The sequence below is a fragment of the Ursus maritimus genome, unplaced genomic scaffold (assembly GCF_017311325.1).
Source record: "Ursus maritimus isolate PB19 unplaced genomic scaffold, ASM1731132v1 scaffold_6, whole genome shotgun sequence".
Lineage (NCBI taxonomy): Eukaryota > Metazoa > Chordata > Mammalia > Carnivora > Ursidae > Ursus > Ursus maritimus.
The window spans coordinates 36,429,313-36,445,862 of record NW_024426774.1 but is presented as its reverse complement, the minus strand read 5'-3'; the positions used below and the strand labels follow the sequence as shown (position 1 = coordinate 36,445,862).

Here is a 16,550-nt window from a genome sequence, read left to right as displayed (position 1 = left end):
CACTGACGCCATTACATAACAGTGTTTAGGTGGCCAGGAGTGTTCCACCCTGGGTGGGTCATCTGCTGACACCCTGCTAGGTAAGGATAACCCCAATGATGGGAATGAGGTGGCTCATACTTTGATCTGTTGTCTTGCCCTGGGTAATTGTTGCTGATTTCTCACACATAGATTCATAACATCCCAACACAAGGAAACAGAAATTGAAAACCCCAAAATCAAGATTATCATACTTCCAGTCCTTCTACTAAATGTCAGTGCAATCCTCAGCAAGTCAGATCCATGTCCAAGTATCCCCCCCTTCCTTACCCACAAAAAGAAACTGAAGAAAAATGAGGTCATTCAGAAAAGTTACCCAAATCTTGAAAACGGCAAAAGGATTATTGTGTGCCTTTTCAACGTCCTATTAGAGCATTGTCTAATGACTCTCTATTAATACAATTTTGTTTGACTTACTACTTCTATTAACTTGTAGCAAACAGATAAAGAGCATACGACTTTTGTACAGTAGAGACGCAAATGATATCTGTCTGGTAGAAAAGATAATGTCTAAAGTTGGTAAATCAAGAAACAGAAGTAAAACATATCCCTAGACACATGGAGGAAAACTGAAAAAAGAGCTGAAAAAGAGTTAACAGTTGCCTCACGGAAATAGGATGAGGGCAGAAGAATATCACTTTTAATCATAGACATGTATTGTTCTGGAAGAATTTTCTTTTAAACAACATTTTAAAGTCTGAGAAAGAAAAAGTAATGTTTTATTGACGTGAAGAATTGTTTATTACTGCCACTGTTGTCAGGGTTCTGGCGGCAGCGTCTTCAGTCCCTCGTGCCCGATCATTCATGATTTCAGGGATGGTATCGCCAGGTCCAGCTTCAGGAAGCAGTCTTTGCCCTTCAGCAGTCCTGGTGCCAGAAGATATGATTCCCAAAGCAGAAATACATCCCACTCGACTGTTTTCACTGCAGTTGTGATTTTGGTGACATAGTTCTTAATTCCTTCCTGGAATCCAAAAGTCCCCCTCTTTCAGTGTAATCTGCCAGATTACACCTCCTCAGGAGCTTCCTGGGTATTATCTGAAACTGGTCTTCATATGTGGAGGTCAGGATTGAGACCAAAGGAAAGAGACAATTCACCCCAGATCGGTAGGTGGCAAATTTAATAAACAAGGAAACTCACATACGACGCTTGTCTTTGGGTGGCTGCAAGACAAGTAGACCTCCATACTCACACACTAGAATATTAAAAATTTATATAGAGGCTTTAACTGGGTTCAGCCACATATACCATCCAGATGTCTCAACATCACATCACTATCTCAAGGCTATGTCCTTGGGGCAACTTCTGGGAGCAGGGAAGGCAAGCAGAACACACATGCTGCAAGGACAGGGGAGGGGGTCAGGAGCATCTAACTGCCAGAGTCCAGCTCAAGGGTCAAGTGGTGATCATATCCTCCCAATGACCTCCCCCAACACAGTGCATCAAGCCCTTTATACCACCCCGTTGCTAAAGACCCAAAACTATCAAATCCTTCAAGGGATGTTGGCCTGGAGCTCCTAGAACTCAAATGCAAGAGCATTTGATATTCAACTGTGTGAAAACCAGGTGTTCACCAGGCCATAAACTTGAAAATGAGCCTGTCGCTACTCACAGGGCCCTTGCATGATTTCATATGCTGTGGTCTTTCTCAAACGTGATGGAGAAGCCAGGGGTCCCTGGAAGTCTGTTCTCCAGTTCCACAAACTATGAGATTACTATGTTTTCATTTTGATCACCCTCTGAATATGTTATCAGAACCTCTTCTGGATCATCAGGATAGCGAGTTACATGACACCAAGACTCATACTTGAGCTTTTGCTTGGGCTCAAATCTGTGCCAGGTGACAATCCAAAGTGTCACAGTGTCTACATGAACAGTTTTCATGGTAGAGAAAAGAGATGGGACAATGGAATCACCACACAGCCTGGTAGTAGTCTGCAGATGCTGTAACACTCAGGCCATAATCATGTCACAAGCAAATGTGTCATTGGATCCCAACTGTCAGATGTAACAACCGACAATGTAATAGTGTAAACTGGCAGATGTAAGACACTGCCACCACTCTTTAGCAGTGACAATAGTCGTAAATATTCAATAACCAATTCTTCTATTTAATATCCCAGAACTAATTAGTTCAGTGCCCATTTTAATGTTGTTTTTATAAAACTACAATGCTAAAACTATAAGTAATTGAAGAAGAAAACTTTAAAGAATCAAGAGACCTTGCTTACTGGCCTGCCTAGTAGAGTATGTGGTTTGATTGTCCAAAAGCAGAAAAAAAATTAATTTACTGGTGCTATTTTGGAAATTGTATATGCGCAAACAATCTTCTGCATTTGTAATATCAGAGTCAAAATAAGAAATCTATTAATACAGAACCAGATCTGAGCTACATCTTTCTACAGTTATATCCACAACAGTGATTTAATTTCATCAGAATACATCATCTGAATCATGCCTGGTGGAAAAGTTAGGCTCTCTGTTCCAAAGAAAGGGACCTTTCCTGCAGTTTTTAAAGGGATTATGTGGATGGTGAGTATACCTAAAAGGAAAAGTCTAGAAGAGGCAAAGAAATCAAGGCTGTGAGACTGCACAGAAAGTAGTGAAATAATAGTTCTCTTTTACATGCATCATCTCCTCCCCGGCCTATCACCAGTCCACAGGGGTCCTCCTCCCCCCAGCTAAGCCCCAGTCCCAGATTCACCCACTGAGCTATCCTCATTCAATTACTCTTCTTAATTTCAGTTTACCACCTTTGCTATTTCATTTTATATCTTAGTTTTAGCTTTCTTATTGTGTAAACACATGAAGTTTATATTTGGCCTTATGTTTACATATTAGAATTAGGAAAAAATAATTTAACTGTTATTAAGAATTATTTATCTTTAAAATCTTTAACCCTTAAAAGGATACATTATACAACTTGAGATATACTGGCAACATACAAACTATACGGAAAATGTAATCCAAATAGGAAAGGAAACAAAGCAAAACAAAAACAATCAGTTTGGCGCTAGTCATCTGATATTTGTAAGATTCATGAGCTCTGAGGCTTCTCCATATCCACCCCCAGGGAATTCCTAAAGTGTTTGGGTCCCGACATTCTCATACTCATACTGCCCGATGGCTGTGGGATGGACTGCTTCAGCTTGAGAGGAGAACCTTACATCACCCCTCCCTCCTGCGTCTGAGCCCACATTCTATGCTTTAGTTGCCATGAAGTCATTCATAAAGGGCAGTGATTACAGGGTCCTGCCCACCTCTCAGCACTGATGTGAAATGACACTGAGATAATATAAAGGAAAGCATGCTGGGAACTAGAAAATTTAACACAAAGACCTCTGACCAAGCTATCCCCTCCAGGCTGAGTTCAAGCATTGATATTTAAAATGAAGTTAACATTGTACGTTCCCCCCAGGTGTGAAGTGAGGAAGATGGGGTGGCCTCTGTCAGAGGCAGCGATGAACCAGCCAGGGAAGGCCACGGACTCGAAGGTGGAGGTCCTGCCATTCTTTGAGTGATAGAAGAGGAAGGGCTCCACAGGCTCAACTTCGTTGTACAGATCCAGTATCTCCTCGTCCTGAAATGTGACAGAGAACGCCCAGCAGGAGAAGCAGAGACTGTTTGAGTTGTTCAAAGTTACTTGCACACAATCAGTAAATTTTCCAAAGTTTGAGAAAGCCTTATCCCTCTATTAAAACAGGCCTAGGCGCAGCAGAGTGAGCACACAATCTCACCTTCCCAGCCCCCAGCCTCAAATCCAGAGATGGAGTAGGAATGACACAAGGAACAGGCTAAGAACAAGTAGGGACACTCGAACGATGAGTTGGAACTCTCCTCACACAGGAGCCGAGTGGAGGAAAAGGAAGGAGATGCAGATTTGCAGCAATAAACCAAGGACCTCTCCTACCAAAGCTGCAGGAGTGAGGGCCGCCTCCCTGCAAACACCACTGTTCTAACCAAAGTTCGGTGTTAGTCTTTGACCAACTGCCAACATGTGAGAAAGGTCAGTGCCATGAAAAAGACACAAGAGGGTCTAACAAACCAAAAGATTTCCATTCAAAAAACAAACAAACAAACACAAAGTAAATGGAGCAATTAGAAAATGCTTTCTACATCATATATAGAAGCATATTTTGTATATTTATATACCATGTATTTAAGTAAAATAAGTATTTCTAACTAAATCACACATGCACAAATATCTCTACAGAGCCCTATACAGGAATGGCTCATAATTCAGCCACATTCAAACCTCCTCCCTATCTCGTTACCAGATTACTTTCTTCATTAGTTCCGATTACCATCGGATCCATCACTGCCAGACTTGTTCATCACTGCATTCCTCAACACAGAGAAATTTAATAGAGATGTGTTTAATAAATAAAAAGACACTTTCTCGTTTCAAACTGCAATACGTCCTCCTCCTCCCTTTCAACTTCTGGCCTGGGAAGGACTGGGCTATAGTTTCCATCCACCCTCCCTAGCTTATGGCTGCTCTCTAGCAATTCATCATTTTGGCTTTCTCTCCATCATTCCCATTACCATTTTTGCTGTCATTCTATCATCTTAAAAAATAACTGTTTTGATTGCCCACCACCATTCCCAGCTCCCCTTTGCAGAAACCTCCCTGTAATAGTTGTCTGTATATGCTGTCTTGGATTTCTCCCCTCCTCTCCCTCTCTTAATCCCCCCCCCCCCCCACCGCCGCCATCCAGCCTTTCACCTCCAGCACTGCAGCAACACTGCTGTCACCAAGGTCCCTAAGGACCCACACATGGCAGAATGCAGTGGTCGATTCTCAATCCACCTGAGGACAAAACCACAATAGAAGTGTGGCTTATTAGACAGGATGTAGCTGAAAATGTAATTCTCAGTCCTCCTTCACCACACCCTACATTCACTCTGTCAGCAAATCCTGTTGCCTCAATTTAAATAAAATATTTTCAGAATCAGACTGGCTTCTGCCTACCTCCACTACTATTCCCTCATCCTTCAGATCTCACCTAGATCACCTCGAAGTCCCCCACAGGACTTTCATCACTGCCCCCCACCACAGTCTGCTTTCAACTAGCAGCCAAAAGAATTATTTTTAAACCTATGTCCATTCATATCACTGTCCTTTAAAAACATTCTAATAATTTTCCTTTTCCCTCAGATTAAAAGGCAAAGTCCTTATAAATGCTGGCAAGGCACTTTGTAACCTGCCTTTATCTCTCTGAACTTCTCCCTAGTGCATTCCTGTTACATTGTTTTCTCCACTAATCCTTGCTCTCTCCACACCCTGCTGGCTAACTCTCTTGCTGCCTTCTACTGTCTGCTAAAATCTCAGCATGCCTGCTGCACTGTTTCCTACAGCAGCCCAACCCACCCCGGTCTAGCACTGCCGGCCTCTCTACCCTGCTGTCTCAGAGGGCATAATACACTTAAAGACATCACCAACTTACCCTTCATGATACTTATTGTCTACCATTTCTCTCCTCCTGCTAGAATCCACGCCCCATAAGGGCAGGGTTCTCTGCGGTTCTGTGCCCTGATGTATGTCAGACGGCCACAACAGTGCTGGAGGCCAGGAAGAACTCACACATTTGCTGAACTGAATGTTAAGTTAAATTGAGTTGAATTAAACTGAAGTTTATGGAACTGAAGTTTCAGGAACAAGAGTAAAGATTGAAATTTCAGAAAATGGCAAGGCGAGAATGATTTAGCAGACAGGACAAGCTTAAAATGGAATCATGACTTAAAAGACGGAACCAAGAAATTCTCCCAGGATGCAACAAGCAAAAAAAAAAAAAAAAAAAAAAGGATAGAATGTATGGAAAATTAGACGAGATATTAAAGAGGGATCTAGAAGTTCCAATGACTAAGACATAGCATTCCAAAAGGAAAGATAAGGCAGAAAGAAGGAAAGAACATAGTTGAAGAAACAATGGTTAGGAATATGTCAAAATTCAAGAACGAAAAACATCCTCAACTAGTGAGGGGCAGGATAACTCAACTGCGTGCACGCGACTTGAAAATATCTAGGGATATTAACAATGTTTAAGAATTGGAGAATATTTCTTTTTTAATTCTAAAATTAGATTATCTACCAAATTAACATCTTATAAAAGAAATTGGCCTTGTTTTTAAACATCATTTTTCATACTCACCTTCAGTTGCAATGTAGGCTGCCCTTCAATGTCCTCACAAGACAGACACATTTCTGGATTCTCTATTCCCAAATAAATGGGAACCCCTCTGCCTTGCTCAAGCAACTCTGGATACTTGCATGGGACAACAGTGACAGTGACTAATAAAGATAAGAGGGGAGATGGTGTCAGTTTCCTCCTGAAGTTAGGACAAGGCTAGCATCTTTCAGGTGGGGCAGGAAGAAACATTAAGAGTGTCATCCCTGCTACCCCAGGCCCACCAAATCGCCAACTACCTCATTCATTCATTCATTCATTCATTCATACCACGTACCAGTCACGGCCCTAGGAAATAGAGCAAACACACAGAGTTAAACAGATGGCAGACCCTGCCCTAGAGATTGTCACACCCCTGCTTAAACACCTGGAGGTGGGAAGCTCCAACCCCAAGCAGCCCCTCTGATCCTTGAAGAGTTCTGTCCATTGGCAAGTTTTGCCTAATGTGATGTTGAAATCTGCCTTCCTCTACCCACTCATTTAGTCCTTTTAGGACACCTTGAAGTCAGGCAGGATAAGATACTCCTCTTCCATGGGACAGGCCATCAGTCACTGAAAGCAGCTCTCCTGACCCCCAGGAGGCTGCTCTACCCTCTCTGCTTTCTATATCCTAGTGCAGACAAACTTCTCCCTGACATGGCTTCCCAGGCAAGTGTGAAATTCTCCTCCTTCCAGGTGGGCCCTGTTGTCAAGCCACCCTTCACAAAAGGCCAGTGCCAGCATCTCAGGTGCACTAATGTGACCCCTCCCTTGCCTCCAAGGCAGCAGCCACGGGATCACCACTCACCTGGGGTTACATTGTTACTCCGTGGAACTGTCACAATGGTCTGACCCTGAAGGACCCACACCTGCTGATTCAAGTCGGAGACCTCCCCAGTATGAGGTTTATTCACTGCAGTTTAAATAGAAAAGAATAATGAAGAACCATTATAATTAGGCAGCTTTGCTAGATGCTAGGCCCTTCAGGAAGGAAGGCCCAGGGTTTAGATACCAAAACTGACAGCAGTCACATGACCCTCAGCTCAGCCTTCCTTTCTGGTAAAGCTATGGGTTATGGTGAGGAGGGCCAGGGCTGCAACTGGTGTAAGAGGGTCAACTGTTCCATAGCACATGTGTGTCAAGGCCCAGCTACTCCCTCTGATGCCTACTCTGTGCTTGGCTTGGTGCTAGGTCTGGAGCTAGAGCAGAGAATAAGCACTGCTCCCCACCCTGCGGAAGCTCACTGTCCAGGGGAAGCTGGAGAGCACTGGATGGTAAGGGCCATACACAAAGAGGGGCAGAAAATGCTGGGGCATATCCAGAAGATCCAGAAGAGACAGGTATGAGTGCAGGTGTCCCAGGCCTCCAGAGCCCCATCTCAACATCACCTGCTGTAAAGGGTTCTCCAGAGAAAGGGACTCCTCGAATGCATGTCATAGTGGGGTTGTCTCAACACCTGTGGGGACAGTGATAGGAGACATGAGCATCTGGAGACATTTCCAAGACCTTTCCAGGACACTGGTTACTGAGATCCTCATTCTGGACAAGGAGCCGGGAAGCCTGGCCTGACATAACGCCCTAGTCAGAAAATCTGAGCCACCTCCCGAGACAAAACTTCAAGGTAGGGACAGGGAGGAGACATCGGGCAGAACTTCCTCCACCCAAAGATGCAGCCAGTGATAGTATCTTCCTAGAAGTTCTAAGCCAGGCATGACTTTTGACCTTAAATACCCACAGCCACCTAATGCCTGCGTCTCCTCCTCCTTCCCCCATTGACTTCTGCTTCTGCCTGGGGGCAGGGCAGCTCTGCCAGGATCCTAGCAACTCGCTGGGAAGTGGGAAAGTGAGAAGCAGTTAGACAAGCACTGGACAAGACACAGAGCCTGGCAGAGCCGCATCTCTTCCCTGAGCCCTAAAGCACAGAAAAGAGGGAAGCCTGAAAAGTTGGACCTTTATCAAAAGTGCAGGGGACTGAATCAGAGCTCCAACAGCTCCCAAGAGCAGTCACGGGCTCTGACAGACACTGCCATTTATTTGGTAGAATGGGGAGGTGCCACCTGCCTTGGTGGGGCGTGGCAACTGTATGCCACAAGATCCTGTGAGACTCAGATGGAGAAATGACAGCATCAGCATGAGCTGCCAGAGAAGGAGGCACCGAGCCACGCCCACGGGGAAACAGAGCTGATGACAGACCCCAGGCTTCTCAGCAAGGGGAGACTGAGGGACTTCCCCAGAACTCGGTTCTCCTGCCTTGTCACTCAGGCAACAACTGGAAATACCAGGCCCTTCACAAAAGGAGTCCATCTGCTGGGGCAGGCAAGCTTGCCCTCTACAGTTCCATGAAGGGAGTCCTGCGATTGCAAAATCAGCTGGGCTCCAGGCAGGGTCCACATGGCATTCCTGGCCATCCAACCACGCCTGAACCACCTTAGGCCACCCCTGAAAAGAGGGCTAGGCTGAAAGCTCCCCCACTGCACTCTCTCAGCACCTCTACCCCCTTGGGAAGCCACAGGCACTAAGCAGCATACCCTTAACCGAGGCAAGCCTGGTCCCTGGTGCCCCCAAAATGCGCTGGATTCCAGAACTGCCTAACGGCTAAAATGGTCAGCAATGATCTCCCTAAAAACTGAGCCTCAGATCCCAACTTACCCCCACCCTCTGTTCTAGTAATGTAGGGCATTTGCAGGTTCTCAGTGAATGGTAACAGCTATTATTACTTTTTTTTTTTTTTTGGTACAATGTTTGTTACACGCCCACCCTCCATCCACTGAGGTCAAGCACAAAAACTTTCTACTGCACAAGCTAACTTGGCTGAGGTGAATTTCAAGACAGACTGGAAACAACTTCATATTTACCTACCTAGCTGGGGGGTGGAGGAGAGAAGGCCTAAGATAGAACCTTCTAGGCAAGCACCTCCATGAGCTCCTCTTCCCAGCCCTGAAAAGTTCTTTGCTCAACCTTTCATACTTTTTTCACCCCATCTCCTTGTTGTCCTTGGAGGAACATGATCCTTTCCTGTTGAGGCCTCAATCCCATCACTTTTGGCTTTCAGTTTATCTGTTAACCCAGGAGTGATAATGAATTCAGACATAATTGTGTTCAAAGCCAGGCTCAGCCAGTGTCACCTCTCTTGGGTCCTCTCTGTCCAATTGAAGAGCCTCTCCATTATGTATCAGTCAACATACCTCCTTTCTTGGGATGTTCACAAAAAAATGACATCTAAAGGGTCCTATCATCTGGCCCCCAAATTCCTTAGTTCTCTGTTTCAATCAGGATCTAGTGTGGAAAGCAGAACCCACACAAGGAATTTCAAAGGGAACTAGTTGGTTACAAAATATGTTAGAAGGCTAAAGAGTAACAAGAAGGTGCTGAAGTATCCCTGATATTAACAACTGCAGGAAAGAAACAAGAGGGAACAAAAAAACTGTCTTATGATGACATATGTCCCCTTCAGCCTCAGCCTCTTATTCCACTCACCTTTCCCTCATTTCCCAACATTCAGAGACTCCAGTACTTTCCAGAATTGCCAGTAATCAGTATCCATTCTTAAGTCCCCAGTTTAAACTTTGGTGTGAATGAGTATCAGAGAAATTAGAATAAGAGTGATGGTGATAAGAGGGAAGAACTAAACCACTGGGGTGGATAATTGAGGAGCAGAGAGCCCATCTACTGAAGAAATGAACCAGAACTTTTGTCTTAGAGTAGAAGGGATGGATAATATGATTACATGATACCCTACCTGTATTTGAGAGGACCATCAATATTTATGCTGGTTATAAAAAGTAAGGAATATGATTCTGCTATGTAAACATAACCAGTTTGTCAGATTCTTTCTATTAATGTTCTATTGTCATATACAACAATGGAAATTACACACACCATTAAGTGTGGCTTGAATTGAATTCAAGTAAGTACTTGTAAAGCCAAAGGTCCTAGACATGGAAATAATTTTAAGAGATCATAAAGTCCAGATTTCAATTTTTGAGCTCTAAGATATTATCATCCATGCTTGTTTGGTATCAAGTCCTGTTATTTTGCTAACTTAACATGCCCATGATTTTGATAGTGGAGGGAACATCAATAGAAACCAGGTAGAGGGAGAGAGCTTGGTTATTCACCACCACTAGAATCTCTAAAACCTGTCCGTAGATGCACAATCTCCATAACAATGTATTCATGTAGCCAAGCTGACATTCACAATGAATAAAGCAGAATGAACCATGAAGTAGTAGAGGTTATATGGCCCCCACAGTTGACAAATACAGAATCAAATTCATAGTAGACCTGGGCTTAGAATCTGTAACTCCCACTTCCCCAATCCAGGGCTCTCTGCTCCAGTGCTCACCAGCTCCCTTGGGGCTCCTAAAAGGACGAAAGCCACTGTGGTTTACATCCTATCAAGGGCTACATACAAGCAGGGCTGGCAGTCTGGCCTGGGCATTGCTACTGGGAGAGAACTGGAACTCCCCTTGGTTGAATAATGCAACATGATGTGCACCATGGACCACAGAGAACAGCCTGGGCCATTTGTACTTGAGTAGATTTGGGAAAATGGGAAAATGCCAAGGAAATTCCCAGGGTGACCTTTGCAGGGCCGCCTTTACCCAGTGTGGGTGTGATGATGTAATTGAACTTGCCCAAACCTCTGCTCCTCCAAGCAGCCCAAGCCCATTGTCTAAGATGCCTCCCTGTGGGCTGACCCATCCTCACATCTTTCCTGAAGCTGGGTCTTCCATGAAAACTCAGACTTTCGGTTGTGGGCCAACATTGTTATTTAGTAGCTTCCTCTCCTTCATGTGAAAATGAAAGACAAATTTTTACTATTATTATTATTATTATTATTAACATATAATGTATTGTTTGTTTCAGGGGTATAGGTCTGTGATTCATAGTCTTACACCATACACAGCGCTCACCACAACCCATACCCTCCCCAATGTCCATCACCCAGCCACCCTATCCCTCCCACCCCCCCACCACTCCAGCAACCCTCAGTTTGCTTCCTGAGATTACGAGTCTCTTATGGTAAAATGAAAGATAAATTAACAAAAATAACCCCCAAACTCCTCATCAAAATGTCAGAAATTAATAGAAGCATTAAACGCATCAAGACAAAAGAATCCAACTACACAGGACCAACATCAAGGTACAGTTCTCTAAATTTAAAACATCTATTGACCAAATTGTACACTTATGTGCAACCAAAAAAAAAAAAAAAAACAAATAGCTAAAGCCTTCAACACACAGCTTGTGGTAAAACACTTAAGGAAAAGTTTAGGTTAAGTGCCTGAAGTTTGAAATTCCTGGACAAAGAGCCAATGACAGAGAAATTTTAGCACAATGATCCACATCACAGAAAATGCAAAAGCCATGAAAGAAAAGATGATAAATTGAACATCATCAAAATTTTAGAATTTTGGACAAACTTGGACAAAACACACCGTGGGTGAAAGTTGCAAGATAAGGTGCCTACAAGAAAATATTTGCACTACATCTAACAAACTAATACCTAATATTCAAAGTTTTTAAGTAGTTCCTACTCATTTTAAAAATGCAAGTAATTTTATAGAAAAATAAACAATAGATGTAAAAAGCATTTCGCTGAGAAGAAAATATAAATATCCAACAAATCGAAGTAATTATAGCTAACCATACTAGTAATTAGCAAAATGCAAATCAAAGCCACAATGAGATTCCATTTCCATCCATCAGGAAGACACAAATTAAAAAGGTGATAGGCAATGGTGGTGAGGACACAGATTCACTCACTGTGTGGATGGATGTGTGAATCAGCACAGCCTTTTGGAAAGCAGGTTTGCAGGAGCTATTAAAAATCTAAACGTATGTACCCCTTGACTCATCAATTCTACTTACAAGAATCTATAGCGTAAGTTTACTTTCAGCTTCAAAAGCTGAAAAACTCCAATTCAAAGTGATCAAAATAGGGGCTCCTGGGTGGCACAGCGGTTAAGCGTCTGCCTTCGGCTCAGGGCGTGTTCCCAGCGTTATGGGATCGAGCCCCGCATCAGGCTCCTCCGCTATGAGCCTGATTCTTCCTCTCCCACTCCCCCTGCTTGTGTTCCCTCTCTCGCTGGCTGTCTCTATCTGTGTTAAATAAATAAAATCTTTAAAAAAAAAAAAAAGTGATCAAAATATCGGAAGTCCAGAAGTAGCACAGGCTCAGAACTGCTGACCTGATAATTCCATAATGTCAGCAAGGACCAACATTGAGTTCATTCTCTTCTGAACAGACAGTCAGTACGTAAGGCCAGGTTCCCTCATGTCTGTAAGATAATTTTCTGTGAGAATCGGAACTACATGCTCAGACATTTACATCTTTGCAAGAAAGAGAATGTCTCTCCCACGTCAAAGTCTTTCAAGTCTGCTTGGGTGAACTTGAGAGCCATTCTGTGCCAGTCAGGTCCTAACAAGAAACATATGACACATTCAAAATTTGGCAATTTGAGGTTAATGTAATAAAGGGGTTAGTTATAAAGACGTAGGCAGAGTGTAGGGAAATCCCAAGGCATAGATAACGCTGAACCCCAGGGCTAGTAACAGTAGGATACACCTCTTATCCCCCATAGGCCTGAATGGACAAGAGGAGGAAACAGCTAGTTACCATAACCCACAGAGAGAGAGAGAGAGAGAGAGCTTTGTGGAGAGGGCAACGTAAAAGAAGCCATGACGCTTAACTGACTGAGCCACCCAGGCACCGTGAATCACTGAATTCTACCTCTGAATCTAATAATACAGTATATGCTAATTAAATGGAATTTAAATTAAAATTTTTAAAAGAAAAAAAAAAAAAAAGCCATGACCTGCCTCAAGAAAAACAGCCTGAGGTGACCCCAGAGGGAAGGAACCAGGAATAAATATCCTGACCTCACTCTCTTCCCACCCTCCAATTTCCTTCCAGTGAATCGTGAAGGGTCCTTGGAAGTCATCCAGCATAGGCTAAGCCTTTTGCCCCTCAGGTCCATGTTCTTCCTCCAAGAGTCGGAAATCTGTCTTCCCTATCCCAAGTGAAATATAAAAAGACAGCAGCTTCTGAATCATCGCAAGTTAGGTCAACGTGGTCATACACCCAGCTGAAAGTTTTTAAAAGCCATTCCCAGTGTTATTTGTATAAGGTGGTTAGAGGAAAACACAGGAGTGGGGAGGGAACAGTTAAGCAGTCAATTGATAGACTACTTGATTTTGTAGCTATTCACAAAGTCTAATTTGGTAATCACAATGGCCTTCTCCCACCATCTATCCAAAATTCCCCTTGCCTTCTATGAGTACCTCAGCAGGATCCTCTTCTTCACCTTGAGGGTAAATCAAACCTTTGTTTCTATGGACTCGGAGTCCTTGGTGCTACAGTTTTCCATCGTCTGAAACCACCAGGCAGAGGACTAATAAGATCTGTTCCAGGGAATCCCTTGGGTTCCAGACACAGTCCTGTGTACTTTCAATTACAGCAACCTAGTTTTCCCTGAATAATCAGGATTCATCACCCCAACCAGTAAGGTGACTCCTTTCTACCTGTTTATTCAATGACACAAGGGGCCAAATGGCTATTGGGCAATCTCAGCTTCTAATTCCTCAGATCCTTGACTGTATTCCCTAGTGGAAGCATTTCATTCCTTGACACTAGAACCTCCTTTCCATGGAGCTTAGGGGTCACATAACAAGAAGAAAAAGTTCCTACAGTATGTCATTTGGTTTAGGAGTACGAGAGGCTCTTTCCCACTCCACCCTTCAGCTCTTGAACCTCTGCGTTCCCGTCATGAGGAAGACAGCAACAGTTATCAACCAGTGGTTTAAGGAATACACTGCTTTCAGTAAGACAGCACTCTCTCAAAGTGCTGTGCTCTACTTGGCGCCACCTGTGACTCTTCAAAAGACCATTCCACTATTTTATCAAGACATCTGCACATGGTAAAGCCAATGATGGTGCAGGTAGAAAAGCCAATGAATTATTACATGAGTGTGAACTTGTTGCCACAATGCCCTTACTGAAAAATGTAACCCTTAGTTAGAAGTGATGCTATGTGGGACATCTCAGATAAAGTCATTCAGTAAGTCTGCAAATGGCGTTGCTGGCAGAAGTACTATGAAAGTTGAGAAGATAAATCAATACACAAAATTTATATGTATCTCTACAAGAAAAAAGCATTGACCTCTTTATAATGGAACAGTCCAATACAACCAATCTGCCACCAGGGAGCTGGCTGGTTTCACTAGGAAATGGTGCCTCATCAGGTGTTTTCTGTTGATCTCTGCTGATGATGGACGGTTTGAGCTTTCTTCAGTGGCAGTAACCAAATTGAACTTGTTTAGGGGAAATCAAACAGCTGAGTCCATGCATAATCTCCATATCTGCTACCATGGTCACTTTGTACACGGACCCATTGAGTAGGCAAGTGACTGGGGAAGATTGACATCCACAGGTTGGGACACTTCGACCTCTTATTTATTGAGAGCCTCCTCTGCAGTAGACTCCCTTTGGTAGGCACTTAATTGGAAAACAAATATCTTCACATTTCCCATTCTGTGCCCATTTTGTAAGGTTCGCCTGCATACCACTCTCTACACCTCCTTGTAGCCAATTTCCTAATCTTTTTCTTTCCAAGTTTCTGCCCAGCTAGCCAACTCATTGGCCCACAGATCAGTGTAGATCTGTATCACAGATCTCCTCCAACATGAAATGAATAACCAAATATGTTACCTCAAGTTCTGCCCAATGGGAGGATTTCCCTTCATCATTATTTTTCAAGGCAACCTGAAGGAGCCATAGTGAAATGGCAGTAGACTTCTATTTCCAGCTGGGGCCAGCATACTATGCAGATCCATGCATACAACCAATCAGGCCTACACTTTTTCTCCTCTATTCTAGATCTCGCCATGAGACTCTGGTATGAATTAAGAAATGGGTGGAAAAGCTGTAGGAGCAGATACCATGGGAGTCTGAACTACCAACTTATGAGGTTGAATTTTGCCTTTCAGATATGCTTGGGCCTGGTCTCCTATACACCATTATTTTTTAAATAGAGTTTTCCTGTGCCTGTCCTATTTTATGGTTTGGTAGATCAGGTCATTCTAAACTCATGTTGGGCAGTTTAAGTAGGATAGTCATTTTATGTCTCATGGTTAGGAACAGGGAAATTCAAATCAAAACCACATTGAGATACCAGCTTACGCCAGTTAGAATGGCAAAAATTGACAAGGCAGGAAACAACAAATGTTGGAGAGGATGTGGAGAAAGGGGATCCCTCTTACACTGTTGGAGAGAATGCAAGTTGGTACAGCCATGATTCCCCATTGCCTGAACAATAAAGTTCAAACTCTTTGGCATGGCTCAGGACCTGGCAAGGGGGAGAAGTATACTCAGAAGGTGCACACTGGGAAGAATGTAAGCAAGGTAATATTTACAAAATTGCAGACAGGTTTACAGAAAGCAACAGGAGGCAGTGAAGAACGGTTGGGGGGGGGGAGCTGCCAACAGCTGGAATCCCCTATCCCCACACCCCCAGGAGGAGGAGAGGCAAGGTGCTTGTGTCAGTGACTGGTATACCCAGAAATGAATTATGGCTTCTGTATCAGAAAGGAACACAGCTAGTGACAACTTGGGGGGGGGGGCACTCTAATCAAACTCTCTTCCCTCCTTCTGATCTCCCATTGCCTCAGCCCAATCAGAAATCAGAGGACAAGAGACTGCTGAAGCAACCCACAAGGTCAGTCTCACAGATACAGAGCAGGTAGAGACATGGAGCACATCCTCCTGTGGCTCAGGGGCACCACTTATCACCTGGATTCCGGGCCCAGCCCGTAACTGCCGACCCACTTCCAGGTGCTCCCTGCTCCAGGCTGTCTGCCTCAGTTTGGCCAAGAAATCTCTCTAGCGGCGCCTGGGTGGCGCAGTGGGTTGAGTGCCCGACTCTTGCTCTGTGGTGATCTAAGGGTCATGGGGTCAAGCCCCACATGGGCTCCATGCTCAGGCATACTCTGCTTGGGACTCTGTCTCCCTCTCCCTCTGCTCCCTGCCACCCCACTCTCCCTCTTGCTCTCTCTCTTTCTCAAATAAATAAATAAATAAATCTTCAAAAACAACCAAAATAAGAAATCTCTCTAAAACTCAGACCTGATCACACCAGCACTCCTCACCATCTACCCAGGAAGTCCAAGCTCCATAGTGCATCCACCAGACCTGTTGTGAGCTGATTCAGCTCACTGCCTTGCTCATCGCAGCTTCATGAATGCAAGTGTTTGGTTCATCACAAACCCCTTCAAGAGCCATCCTTGGCCCCTGCCCACTCCTGGATTGCTGCTACAGAGAGGGCCTGGCTGCCAAGAAATCC

General features: G+C 44.0%; 1 protein-coding gene across 1 annotated transcript in view; it reads right to left on the bottom strand.

The window, feature by feature from the left end:
• Positions 1-3,366: 3,366 nt before the first annotated feature.
• Positions 3,367-16,550, bottom strand: part of IL36G (interleukin 36 gamma) — a 29,291-nt gene continuing 16,107 nt past the window's right edge. The window contains exons 2-4 of the mRNA XM_040623697.1: positions 7,016-7,120; positions 6,193-6,332; positions 3,367-3,620 (exon numbers count right to left, since the gene is read on the bottom strand). Coding sequence (XP_040479631.1) covers positions 3,411-3,620; positions 6,193-6,332; positions 7,016-7,120 — 455 coding nt within the window. The 3' untranslated portion in view covers positions 3,367-3,410. The remainder of the gene's footprint in view (positions 3,621-6,192; positions 6,333-7,015; positions 7,121-16,550) is intronic.